The sequence below is a fragment of the Tenrec ecaudatus genome, chromosome 1 (genome assembly GCF_050624435.1).
Source record: "Tenrec ecaudatus isolate mTenEca1 chromosome 1, mTenEca1.hap1, whole genome shotgun sequence".
Lineage (NCBI taxonomy): Eukaryota > Metazoa > Chordata > Mammalia > Afrosoricida > Tenrecidae > Tenrec > Tenrec ecaudatus.
This window is the reverse complement of record NC_134530.1, coordinates 299,174,904-299,188,562: the sequence shown is the minus strand read 5'-3', so window position 1 is coordinate 299,188,562 and position 13,659 is coordinate 299,174,904. Positions and strand designations below refer to the sequence as shown.

General features: G+C 51.3%; 1 protein-coding gene across 1 annotated transcript in view; it reads left to right on the top strand.

The window, feature by feature from the left end:
• The window catches only part of GMPR (guanosine monophosphate reductase), a 63,220-nt gene extending 50,933 nt beyond the window's left edge, over window positions 1–12,287 (top strand). The window contains exons 7-9 of the mRNA XM_075540624.1: window positions 6,780–6,822; window positions 8,875–9,034; window positions 11,792–12,287. Coding sequence (XP_075396739.1) covers window positions 6,780–6,822; window positions 8,875–9,034; window positions 11,792–11,972 — 384 coding nt within the window. The 3' untranslated portion in view covers window positions 11,973–12,287. The remainder of the gene's footprint in view (window positions 1–6,779; window positions 6,823–8,874; window positions 9,035–11,791) is intronic.
• The last annotated feature ends 1,372 nt before the right edge of the window (window positions 12,288–13,659 follow it).

The window sequence follows — 13,659 nt, the reverse complement described above, 5'->3', positions numbered from 1 at the left end:
TCTTCTCTTACACTGCCCGCCGTCACTCCTCACCCACCTTCCTGTTGCCCATCTCCCAAAGAGGAGGTTACACGTAGATCCCTGAGATCGGTTCTCCCTTTCTCCACCCCCTTCCCTCCTGGTGTCGTAATTGTTGTCCTCTTTGAGCGCATTGTTGTTAGTGTTGTATCACCCATTTCTCTGGTTTTACCAAACATGATGCCCTTTTCCCAGGGCCTAGTTTCTCCTGAAAACTTGTTCAATTATCTTTGCCTTTGAGGAGCATTCTGGCTGTACTTCCACTGAGACAGGTCTGTTTGTTCAATATTCTTCGGCGGCACCTTAATGCAAATGCTTCCACCCTTCTACTGTCTTCCTTGTTCTTCCACGTGCGTATGAGGCCACTGAAAATGCCATGGCTTGGGTCACATGGACATCTTTGCTCTTTCAGACTAAAGAGCTTTCAGCAGATTTGCCTGATGCAATATGTCATTGGATTTCTTGACTGCTGCTGTCATGAGCACTGACTGTAGATTTTAGTAAAATGAAATTCTTGTTAACTTCCATCTTTTCTTCTTTTTTCATGTCCACTTGTGGGGATTTTTGTTTTCTTTACGTCATGCTGTAACCCGTACTGAAGGCTGTAATTTTTGATCTCTTGGCCTTCACTATGTAACGCTGTGTCATCTGTACATGGGGGTTATCGATAAACCTTCCGATCCGGATTCTTCATGTATCCCAGCTTATCAGATTATTTGCTCAGCATCCAGAATGAATACAAAAGATGAAAAGTTACAGCCCTGATACGCACCTTTCCTGATGTTAAACCACATAGCACTCCCTCGTTTCCTCTCAACGCCGGCCTCTTGGCCTGTGTACAAGGTCCTCATGAACACATTGAGAAGTTTTGGAATTCTCATTCTTTGCAATGGTAGCTGTGGTTTGTTATGCGCCACCCAGTGGAGTGCCTTTGCATCGTCAAACACAAGGAAACATCTTTCTGGTATTCTCTTTTCATCTAAAACCCATCTGATATTATGGATGGGTTCCGTGTCCTCTTCTGAATCTTGTCTGAATTTCTGGTAGCTCCCTGTCCGTGTCCTACTGAGACCATTTAAAATTATCTTTGGCAAAAATTTACTTGCATGTGAGGTGAGTGGTATTGCTGGATAATTTCTACATTCTGTTGAGTCATTTTGTCTTTGGAATGGGCACAAAGAATGGAGCTCATCAGTTGGTTGGCCAGGTAGCTGTCTTCTAAATGTCTTGGCATAGGTGAGCGAGTGTTTCCAGTGCTTCATCAGCAGGTTGGAACACTTGGGGATGGGAATTCCATCAGCCCGTGGAACCTTGCATTTCACTAATGCCCTCGCTGCAATTTGGAGTTCTTCCTTCAATGTCCTTGATGATAGGCTACCTCTGCTCAAAAGTTAACCCATGCTTAGTTGAGGTCCATGATACACCATAATGAATATCTTTTTAGAAGCTTCAAACTTGCTTAGTTTATAGGTCCATTTGGACCAAGGGTCAGAGCAGGGGCAAGCTGTTCTGATTAGCCAGGGGACTTGGGTCCTCTTACACACCACCACTTCACTTATGACTTTTCCCAGCAGGCCTCTGGGTGGAGTGCCTGGAATAGGCCAGGAGCATAGGCATCAACTGAGAACTGGGATACAAATGCATTTTCAGTCCCACCCAGAGCTACTAATGTAGCAATTCTGTAGGCAAGGCCCAGGGATCAGTTCCTACAAAAGCCTAGGTATTGCTGATGTCCCTTCAAGTCTGAGGACCACTGATTACATCATGGAGACCTAATAACCTCTGACTACCTCAGCCTTCCATAGATATGATTTATCTGCTACCGCCAATAGGGATGTTGACAGCCCAGTTTGGGATGTTGGTGCTATGAAGCACTTCTGACCCTGCTTGTGTCCCCTCAGGTTCTTATATTGACACTACTGGTGAGACCTTTCCTACATGGTGGTGTTGCTATGGTTGTTGGCTAGTGTTGTGTCAGCTCCAACTATGGTGACCCCATGTACATTGGAGTGAGACTCCCCCCACCCCCATGATCTGGGATAGATCAGACTGCTGTAATCCACAGCATTTTCACTGGCCGATTTTCCAAAGTAGAGCATGTCCCGTCCTGCGGGAACTTCAACGTGGATCCTGGTGGAGAGAGTGGGAATTGGGGGAGTACAAGAGGCACAGAGAATGGAGACTAGACAGTATCCTGATCAAATCTCATTTAATGAACAAAGAGTTACAGCTTATATCGGCCAGCAAGGTGGGAAGCATCTGTCGCACATGCAAATTAGGCTACTTTGGCAACAGGACAATCAGGGAGTTCAGGGGAGCGTGCCCTGCCTGTGAGTCAGTAACAGCTTACAGTCTTCAACCAGGTACAACTAGGAGTGGCATTTTAATGCAAATCAGGCGTGGGCGAGGACAATCTTTTACCCAATCAAGAGGAAGCAGGACACAGGTGCTTATCTAAAGAGCATCACACCTTGTTTGCTCAAGCTTTACAGCTGCAGTGCTCTGTCACGTAAGCTGGGGTAGAAGGATACCCAGAGCTCAGGCTAATAAATTCCAAGTAATAGCCAGGCCTCATAGCTCCGGACAGGTCCTAATAAATTCCAAGTAATAGCCGGGCCTCATGGCTCCGGACAAGAGCACGAGCCTTTTTTGTTGTTGTTGTTCCTAGTCTGTGTTAGTCTGGAAGCTCCATTGAAACTTGTTCATTATCATAGCAATGCACAGGTGTCCACTGCCACACAGGTGGTGGCTATGCAGGAATTGTATTATCTTGGGATTGCTCACCGTCCTCCAGAATGAAGGTGAGAATTCTCCCAGGGAACCACTAATAGGTGGGGTTAGGAGTTCGTCTTGTACAGCCAAACGATCAAGTAGAGTTCATCGGCATTTATAGGTGTTGGACTTTAGCTCATTCCTTCTAACCAGATTCGAAACACCCATGGTAGCTCCCACAGTCCCTTTGTTTAATAGGATTTCACTAGTTAGTTCCTTCCACTTGCCAATGTTTTAAACCTGCCGGAGATCCATCAGACATTCTGGACTCTGCCACATTGGCCAATTTCCAGCTGTCAAGTTGTACACTTCAGTTGCTGAACTCACACACCTGTGCTGTTGAAGATCCGGAGGAAGTCACTGTGGGGGAATCTACCTGTTCAGCAGCTGCTTGTTCCCCAGAGGCTGTGCCTGAATGGAGTTTCTATTTATTGTGGCCTACTTGTATCTCAGGGAGGCAGGGAGCTGGAACAGGCAGGACAGCCCCTGCATGTGTGAAGATGAAGGTGTGACCAGTTTGTTTTTCGTGTCATCTGCTGGACATAACACAAAAGAGAGAATTTTCACAGTAGAAGCAGCCTTCGAGAATATAGTAACTCTCATGTTCTCAGTTCCTATTGTTGCTGGGTGTCATTGGGTTAATCCGAGCTCATGGCAACCCAGGCACAGAGCGGAGCAGCTCCGTGCGGCTGTCTTCAGTCTTCACGGAAGCCAGTTTCCAGGCCTTTTCTTCCATGGGGCTCCTGGGGGGTAAGGTTGCCAGCCGAGCATAAACTATTGGTGCTACTGAAACCAAACCCTCTGCCATTGAGCCAGTTCCAACTCACAGCAACCCGAGGTGGGGTTTTGGAGATGGCACGGTCTAGCAGATAGCTCTACCTTTCTCCCACCAAGTGGCTGGAAAGCTCGAACTGCTCCCTTTGCGGTTAGCAGCCCAGCACTCCATCCACAGCACCACTAGGGCTTCTTCTTGAGCGACATAAGGACCTGCGTTGCGCTTATCATCTGCCAGGCAAAATGCACACACACTTGCAACCACCTGATAGGGCAGCTCTTCTTCCCTGCTGACAGGCAAGGAAACAAAAACCTGGAGGATTTATGAAGGGCTTCACAAAATTGGTGTTGGGGGCGGGGAGATGATAGGAAAAGATAATGGAACTTTCCCACGAATTCTTAAAAGCCTCCTGGTATAAGTACCTTGGTCAGCTTCATACGGCTGGCGAGGGGCGGAGCCAGCACGCAGTGTGAGGCATGCTTATTGCTGCCAGTTCACAAAGCAAGTTCCCACTCACACACCATCATAGCTTTTGTATCTCAAATTGGATTTGCCTTCTTGGAAAAGAGTGTACGTCGAACCCTTATCAACCACTGCTTAGAATATTTGCACAGGGCAACATACTAGTCAGTTGTTTTAATTTTTAGTTATTTGCCACCTCTAAAGAGGAGTCCTGGTGCTGTTGAGGGCTACAAGGTGGGCGACCAACCTCAAGGTCAACAGTTTGAAACCACCAGCTGCTTCATTGGAGAAAGACGGGGCTTTCTACTCCTGTAAAGAATTAGTCTCAGAAACCCACAGGGGCAGTTCTACCTTGTCTTATAGGGTCACTATGAGTCAGCATCAACTCGATCCAATGGCAGTGAATTTGAGTTTTGGGCCAGCTCTGAATATTTATGTATGAGGGCCAGATAAGGGCTATGGGCAGCATTGGGGAATGACCTCCAGGCGGCAGTGGAGAGCAGGCTGCATGTGCCTCCCCCTTGGGAAAGTAGGGCTGTGCGTGCTTAAATGTACAGTACACCTTCGTTGGTCTGCATTGCCACTTTGTAAATGCATACTGAAACCAAATGGGAGCAAATGAAGGAAATGTACCATTTTCCAGCAAACGTGATTCCTTCCTCTTCCTGGAGCCGCATCTACTATGGACATCCTGACCCATCCCGGGAAGAGGAGAATTCACTTTCTAGGTCTCAGAAGCACAGGGTCTTCCCCAGGGCCACTGTGATGTAACATCAGGAAGAGAACCTAATCTGTTCACAAGTAAATACTCATATGTCCACGAGCCAGAGACGTATTATACAGATATGGTTTGTTGTTTGTTTTCAAGGAAGATGTTACTTAATGGGAGCGTGAGTGTGTTTGATCTATTTGAGGTTATATATTGGAAAACCTACGGTTTAGAGCTGGTTTTGATTGTCAGCACTTTAAAATGAATTGATGGGGCCAGAGAGGGCCTATCAGGATCATATGGTTGAAAGAAAAAGCAGAGAAGGTCCAGCTCTGGGCCAGCAATCGCCAGTGTCACAGGGATGTCCCAGTGCAGAGACTGTTATTGTCTGCCCTGTAGGCTTTGGCCAGAACAGATGCAGAGGCTGTTGTTGTGAAGTGTCCTCAAGTGAAGTGGCTCATCCACAGCCACTTCATGGGACAGTCTCACTATCCCTAGAGTTTGCCAGCCTCGGTCTTTAAGGAAGCAAACTGTGAGGTCTTTCTTCTGCAGAGCTGCTAGGTGAGTTTCGACTGCCACGTTTCAGGGATCCTTAGGTGGAGAGCTTGCTTCGGAAATCATCTTTTCTCAGTACCCTGTGATCCTCTGGGGGTGAGGGAAGCCATGTGTGAATAACACACGATTGGAGGCATAATGGCAGTCAGTTGATTCACAGAAGTAGCCCTGGTGGTGCCGTCAACTACAAGGTGAGCAGTTCAAACCCTCCAGCCTCTCTGGGAAAGGTGAGGCGCTTGGTTCCTATAGGGATCTACAGTCTCAGAAATCCTACATGGGATCACTCTGAGTCACAGTCAACACGATGGCTCTGGGTTTGGTTTGGGGATTATTCAGTGTTCATAGAAGACCATAGTGTAGCCTTCAAACCAATAGTTTTATTAGAAAATGCACACAAACACTCAAGCAGAGTTTGAGTCCTGGCTCTTGGCCTGGCGGGTTTTATAAGCAGGTAGATAAAGGCAGCATTCAGCTGCCAATAGCAAGGTCAGCGCTTTGAACTCACCTTGGGAGAAGGAAATTGCAGTCTGCTTCGGTAAAGATTTACAGCCTTGGAAAGGAGCATTCTGCCCCGCTCTTTAGGGTCACCATGAAGCGAAACAGGCTGGGTGGCACCGTGGATTTACTTCAGTTTGGTTTTGTTTCTGTAAAGTGAGCTCAGGTGGAGCCGAGGTGAAGCCTTCAGCTGTGGTGAGAACCCACCCAGAGGCTCGAAGGGGGAACGAGTGACACTTTGCTTTTATAAGCACGATCATCTCGGAAAGTCTAGGGGGGGCAGCTCTACCCTCCCCTTCACAGTCACTATGAATGGAAAGCAACCAGATGTGCAGTTCCTAGGCTTCTAAAGAGACACAGTGAGCCATGCTGGGTAGCCTGCTCATAAGAGATCTGGGGAGAGTGGGGCTCCAGGACAGATGTGTGGTTTTAAAACAGAACCTCGTGTCATTGAGGGGATGCTGACTCATAGCGACCATATAGAACTGAGCAGAACTGTACCTTTGGGTTTCCAACACCGAAACTATTTTTCCTATGGAGTGGCTGGTGGGTTTGAGCCCACCTTGTGGTTAGCGGCCCAATCACTGCGCCCCTAGGCACCTTTTAAAGGTCATTGGGGTCCGCCAGTGAAGGTGACTAGGCTGCAAAGACAAAGGTGTGCTCTCCGTGGAGTCTCCCCTTAATGCAGACGGAGCGGGGAAGGTGGCTGATCAATGCGCAGCTGCCAACTTGCTCCCGGCTTGCCTTGTGGATGGTGTCCCTAGCTGTCTGCTAGTGTATTGTGTAACCGGTGCAGGGGGAGCTCAGGGCCGGGGAGCTCCTGGTGACAGCTTTCCAGGACACAGGCAAGTGCTGGGTTTGGGTGGAAGAACAACAGCTGGCGTGTGGGGTGCTTAGTCTCCAGGAGGCTCAGTCGTTGCGGGGAGCGGTGGGGCGCACCGCTTCTCCAAACTCCCGCTGATTTTCTCTCCCTGCTTTCACCCCATTTTGAAGGACGGAGGCTGCACCTGTCCAGGAGATGTCGCCAAAGCCTTCGGTGAGGACCCGGCTTGGAGCAAGGCTTCTGCGCAGCGGTGCCTAAGCTGCGGGGCGGGGCCAGAGCAAGGGGCGGGCCCGAGACCCGCAGGGCGGAGACACTGAGAGCACAGAATCGGATGGACAGTCGGCAGTTTCTTCTGGGCGGGGGCTCTGGTGCCGTGATTTCAGCCCAAATTGCTCGGAATTCCCCCGTTCTGGCCGAGTGCCCAGAAGATGGGCGACACTCCTGCACGCCAGGGGTGGTTCAAGTCCCAGAGGAGAGAAGGCGCAGGGAGCCCCTTTGTGGGGACAGTATCAGTCTGATTAGGAGTAACTGCAAGGAGGGCCTTTGGCGCACCTCGGGAAATCCCGCGGAAGAGACCTGCCTGCAGGTTCTCACACTGGGGGAAGACTGTTTCCTAAGGGGCGGCAGCAGCGTCTGGGGGCGCAGTGGTTCCGGGGTGCTAGGGCCTGAGGCCTCAGTTGGGTTTCTTGGGAAAATCAACCGCACGTCCAGGACCTCAGCTAACAGGCTGGAAAACAGGGCTACCAAGTCCTGTCAGAGCTCACAGCTCTATGGGGCACCAAACCAAAATGTGGGGTGTCTGGAGGAGGAATGGGGGATAAACGGAGCTGGCAGGTTCCCCATCTCCTTTGCTGAAATGGGTCAAGTTTTCTGTCAATTCCAGCAAACCAATTTGCTAGCTTCCTTCTTCCCCCCCCCCCACCCCCCATACCTCCCCTTCCTGCCTTTCTTTCTTTGTAGGGTAAGCTTCTTGACTTAGGAATTCTGGTTTCTAGCATGAAGACCCCAAAAAGTGTCCGCCCAAATACCCAGGAACAAGAGTTCTCTGTAGCAGAGTTTAATAGCACCCCTAGAGAATGCCTTAAAACTAGCCACCCTTTTTATGTAATCCCATTCTGAAAGCCCTGATCCAGTTTGTTGTTGGGGTGACTGCGCACCAGGGGAGTGGGTGACAAAGCCAGGGGTCGTATAGGAGAACTCAGGACTCCGGCACTTGCTCACTCCTGACTGTGAGGATCATCCTTCAAGAACACTTCACTCTTGATGTGTGAGCTGGATCTACTTCATACCGATGGCTGTTTCCTCTTGGGCTCCCTTCTCATATCTCACCGTTGCTCTCCAGCGCCTTGTCATCAGGGAGGTGCCTGGTGGGGAAATAGATTGGGGTGTGGTTCTGGGCAGTCAGACTCATGTTCAGACCCCAGGCTCAGCTCAGATCCCCTCTGGTGTCTCTCTCTTAACTTCCCCACTCCCCTCAGAGGCTCTGAGCAAAAGAGAGACAAAGCCAGGGAAAGGGATGAGAGAAGAATCCATGGGAAAGGGAATTGGAAGCCACTTCAAAGCATCCTTGAAAAGTATTCAGTTTCTGGTTCACTCTGAGGCATACCTGCCATTCTTGGTGTTCTCCGGGGACATAATTTGCCCTGACCTCCCCTTAAGGCTAGGGCAGGTGGCAGCAGGACCAGCATTTGCCTTAGGATCCTGGAAGGAAAGCTGTGTAGAACTTGCTTCAAAGTAGAAAGGCCCTGCTGTGCCAGGGCCACCAGGAGGCCAGGGCAGGGGGTGCCCCCTGCAGAACAGTCCTTCAGAGATGCTAAACGCCGATGCAAACCCACCCCCATCATTTTGTCCACCTCTGAATGGCCAAGTGACATACATCAAGGACCTCCTTTAAATGCTGTTTGCTTCATTGTGCTGCCCAGATCAGGAGTTGGCTCAGCTGTTAACCTAAACCTTAAGGATGCAGTCCTCTGCACCCTGTGGGGTTGTCCACGTTTGAATGGACTTGATGGCACTTTTTTTCCCGGTGTGTGTGTTTGTGCGCGCGCGCGCGACAATATTCATCACCAACCCTTTGCAAGATCTGTTTGCTCCCCTCAGTGTGTTTCTAATACCCATCTCCCTGAATGGGCAGTCTCCCCCGGTTTGGAGCAGGGGATAGGTTGAGCTTGTTTCTTTCACCATAGGCAGTGGAGAGGGGCGTTGGGGATCCACAGCTGATGACTCTGACCGCTGTTTCATTTTGTCCCCATGCTTGGCTTGTAGGAGCCGGAGCTGACTTTGTCATGCTGGGAGGGATGTTCTCGGGCCACACTGAGTGTGCCGGGGAAGTGATCGAGAGGAACGGCCAGAAACTCAAGCTCTTCTATGGTATGAGCTCTGACACGGCCATGAAGAAACACGCAGGGGGAGTTGCGGAATACAGGTGAGGGGAGGCAGCAGCTCTCCTTTGGTGAGGCACAGGGCTGAAAGAACACCGAGTCTGTTGATATTAACATACTGTGCCAAGGGCTAGACAGCGCATCTTGCTTCTTTCAAAAACTGGTCCTTCTTGCTCAGCCATGCCTGGGTAGTGTAAGTGGGTGGTGCTCTCGGCTGCTAACTGAAAGGTTGGAAGTTCTTGTTCACCCAGAAGCACCTTGGAAGAAAGACCTGGTGATCTAGATCTACTGCCCCAAACTCAGCCATTTGAAACATCTCTGGAACACAGTCCTACTCCTCCACACACGCATCAGGGTCAATTCTGTGAGCGTGAATTGCATTTCCATCCAGCTAGCATTTGCAGGGTTTGAGGACCGCGAAAGGAGGGGCAAAGCAAAAGTGTTTGGGGCTGAGTTGGAAATGCGACTGGATTGGGGTGAAGGGGAAAGGTGTGTGCTAAGGGGGTGGAAGGAGCATCTGACCTCCTCTGGCTTCACAAGGAGGAAGGAGAATCAACTTCAGCATCTGCCCAAGGGTGCTTTCCATGAGGCAGAGGTCAGATATGCCTTCACCATCACCCCAACCTGTTGGTGAATTTACGACTCAACTGCCACACCCCCTGCCCCAGCATGCTCTACTCTGCTGGGCTGGATGATTCATTGCAATGACTGCACCACACAGACAACACTCCAGATTTTTCCGTTTGTTAGGAAAGTTAACAGGTTACAATTCAGGATCAGAAATGCTAAGGATATAGTTCTTTGGACCAGGAATGCCTCTTGTCTGTCATACCCAGGAGCACACATCTTTGTGGTCCTCAGACTCTTAGCCATTCTGCCCTTTGGCCTCTCCCCTGTTTGGGCAACTGTTACCAAACTTCTTAAGGTCCTGGGCTCTAGCTTTGTGGGTCAGCAAACCTAGCTCCCTGGATTGAGTACCTGGAGGCAACCTTCTCTGCCACTGAGTCTTCTGCTCGAAGGCACTCAGCTCTCTGGACTCCACCGCGCTGCCTGCTGTTCTTGGTGCTGCTGCTGCCGCTGTTTCTCCAGGGCACAGCTCTGTCTCCTGGATCCAGGGGAGGTTCCCTGCACAGGGAGTCAGGGCCTGAGGGGTGTACACCACTTCTGCCTCTTTCCTCAATGTTGGTGAGCTCCCTCTTTCCTGTCTCCGAGATGGAGCATGTCATATGCTCCACCTGGGGAAGACAAAATTGGCCAGTCCCCACCTCAGAGTTGCTTGCACATATCCAGATGTGGTGTGTTACAAAGGGGTTCACTGCACCACAGTCTGACTCCTCAACCAGTATGTAGACGTGACTCTCTAGAGGTCCAACAGGTGGGTGGGAAAACGACCTTGATCTTCCGATAGAGTTTTGCTGAGCTCTCCCTGTAGGCACTATGAGCTCAGGCTACACGAGCTGGGTTGGCGAACAAACTCTAAAAGGATTACAGTCTCAGAAACTCACAGGGGAAGTTCTGGCTTGTTCTTTCTAGAGCAGTGGTTCTCAACCTGTGGGTCATGACCCTTTTGAAGGTTGAATGACCCTTTCACAGGGGTCACCCAGTTCATCACAGTAGCAAAGTTAAAGTGATGAAGTAGCAACCAAAATCATCTTATGGTTGGGGGTCACCACCACATGAGGACCTGTCTGAAAGGGTTGCGGCACCAGGAAGGTGGAGCATTGCTGCTCTACAGGGTTGCTGTGACTAAGAATTTGCACAATGGTGGTGAGTTTGAACTTGGGAGTCTGTTAGAGGTAGAAATTGCAGTGCTCCTCTGGGTGCAGCCCTGCTCTGCCACACGGAGCATGACGAGAGTCGGCATCAACTGCACAACTGGGGTTGTGGGCTGAGCATGGGAGAGATGCTGTGGAGCATCTGCAGCTATGGGTGGCGAGAAAGTCTTGGTTGTGGACTCAGACTCCACAGGGCTTGGATCCAGGGCAACTGGCGCAGAGGGGTGGGGGTGAGGGCAGTGAGCTGAGTGGGGGAGGGTGCCTAGCAGACAGGCTGTCAGCGTAGAGCCCTTGTGGCGCTGGTGGCGGTTCCCACCTAACCACACAGGGCGTTGCCTGTTCATTTTTATGTCCTCCTTCCCTCGATGGTCACCTTGGAAGAGACTCTGCTTTTGAGAGTAGAGCTGGTAGGTGACAAGGTAAGCCTCTGGGCTTTGTCTGCCCTTCCCCAGGGAGGACACTGGGAGGGACAGGCTCACGGTAGCCCGTGGTGGTGTCCGCGCAGACCTGTGCTCTGTGGCCTGCTCTGTGGGTAACTTTTAATGCACAGACCACCAGGCCTTTCTTCTCCTCAGTTGGTTCTCAGACCTTTTGGTCAGCAGCCCAGAGTGCTCACCATTTGCAACACCAGCGGTCCCTGTTGGAGGCAGGGTGCTGGCTTATGGGCGCAGTGATGGAGCCCCCTGCAGGGCAGAAAGTAACACTGGTCTTGCAGACTGAGTCTACCAGTGTGAGGCTCACAAAGCCTTGCCCTTCCCGGGCCCTGTGCAGCCAGCTCACAAGGCCAGCACCCCACCCTGACCCCAGTGGGAGGTGGGAGATGCTGGCACAGCCCCAGCCTGCCTTGTGGTATGAATGTGGAAATGGGGTTTCTGTTGGTTGGGTGAGATAACAGGCTCTTTAACTAGAGGATCTTGGGGCTGCCAGAAGGGCTAGGCTGGGGCTCATGCTAGCTGGTTTCCTAAGAAATAGTAGATTGGATACAAAGAACCCACCCTCTCTCCCCGCTGTCCCCCTTTTTTCCAGAGCCTCAGAGGGTAAGACGGTGGAAGTGCCTTACAAAGGGGATGTGGAGAACACGATCCTGGATATTCTCGGGGGACTGAGGTCCACCTGCACGTATGTGGGGGCCGCCAAACTCAAAGAGCTCAGCAGGAGGGCCACGTTCATCCGGGTGACTCAGCAGCACAACCCCGTGTTCAGCTAACCCTGAGGCTGCCGAGCCAGCCCGATTGTGTGGAAGTTTCCACGTGCACCTGGTCACTCCAGCCCACCTCTGCCCGCCCACCTGCCATCTAGAAGCTTCTCCTTTCCCCATGCCTGCCACCGGAGGCCTTGGGACGCTCCCTGGTGCCTTGTGGGGCTCGGATGCAGGGCACTGACTGGGTCGGTGGTCAGAGCCCAGCTGCCCACCACTCATCACCTCATTGTGACAACTGACATTTGCACCTTGCCCTTCCTTCCTTTTCCATTTTTAAAAAGAAAAATGGTTTCACTTTAATATAATGCTGTTACTTAAAAATTGAGTGCTGGAGTTTCGATGGGCAGGTATTGAGCTCTGTGGGCAGAGGGGGTGGGTAGGGTGGGATGGGATTCCTCTTTCTATTCCCAGCCAGGTTTATGGGCTAGGCTGTGAACTGGAAGGATGGTAGTTTAAGTCCAGGGCTACCTCAGAAGCAAGGCCTGGCAGTCTGTTCCCCAAGGATCGGTGCCCCTGAAAGAAAGCCCCGTGGAGTGGAGTTCTCTCTGGGTGCATGAGGTCACTGTGAATCTGACGCACTCAACAGAAGCTGGTTTGATTTTTGTCGGGAGGCTGTTCTGGGACATGGCTGACTTAGAATCAAGCTCACCTGGGGAGGGGAGTAAGAGGAGGCCTCGGGGCATTAGACTCAGGTGGTTCTCAGGAGCCCTTCCCTCCCACTTTTGGTTATTTGCAAAGAACCCAAGGAGTTGACCGGCAGAAGAACCCAAGGACTGATGTCGGTTGACACATAGGTTCTAGGGACACGCTCTTCATTGCCTTTCATTACAGCAGTCTCTGGGGGCCTCTTTTTGGGCTCTACCAGACTTGGTGACTCGCTGCTTCCAGGGAGCTGCGTCTGGTTTCCCGTTCCGTTTTCTCTTTCATCTGTCTGCTTTCCCGTCTCAGCTCCATCTTGGCAGGCTGTTTTCTGGTAAGGAGGTCTGAAAGTATCTTGAAACTCCCTAGCTTGTTTGCTCGGAAGGCTACCTACTGACACATGGCCGGGTTAGAGGCCAACTGGAAGCCAGCCTGAAGGGCCTTGGTCTAAAGTCTTACCATGGGAGAAGGGATCCTGCCAGCATCCTCTCCGACACTGGTTCCAACCGCGAACTCCTGATGGGGTTGGGATGGCCAGCCACTGCTGGGCAAGCGTTTCTTGAGTACTAGAATGCTCCAGCAGATCTGTCTATTCTGCATCAAGCAAAGTGGCAGGTAGTGTTGTGGACAGCTGTCAAGTTGGTGCTTGGCGCTCCCTTCCTGCCCCCTGCCACAGGGAAAGCAAACACTGCCCTGCTCTGTCTATTCTGTGCCCATGATCATGTGACTCCTCCAACCCCCACCCCCGAGGTGGAACATGAAGCCTTTCTAGTCTGTCTTAGCCGGGAACCTGTTGAAAATGATTCGACCTCAGAGCAACACGGCAGCCTCCTCCAATGACAGGCCCTGGTTTGCCCCGGGTACATTGGCCTTGAAGCAAACCTCTGCCTTCTGCACGGAGGGGGAGAGTCTCAGCAGCGTGAAGCCAAGGACTTTTCAAGAAGCAGACAGCAGCGGGCTTTCTTAGAAAAGGCAAGGGGAGGAGGGAAGCCTCATGGACTATGGGAAGCCAAGCCAGGAGGCCGGGTTAGCTACAGGGGTGCATTCAAGAGCT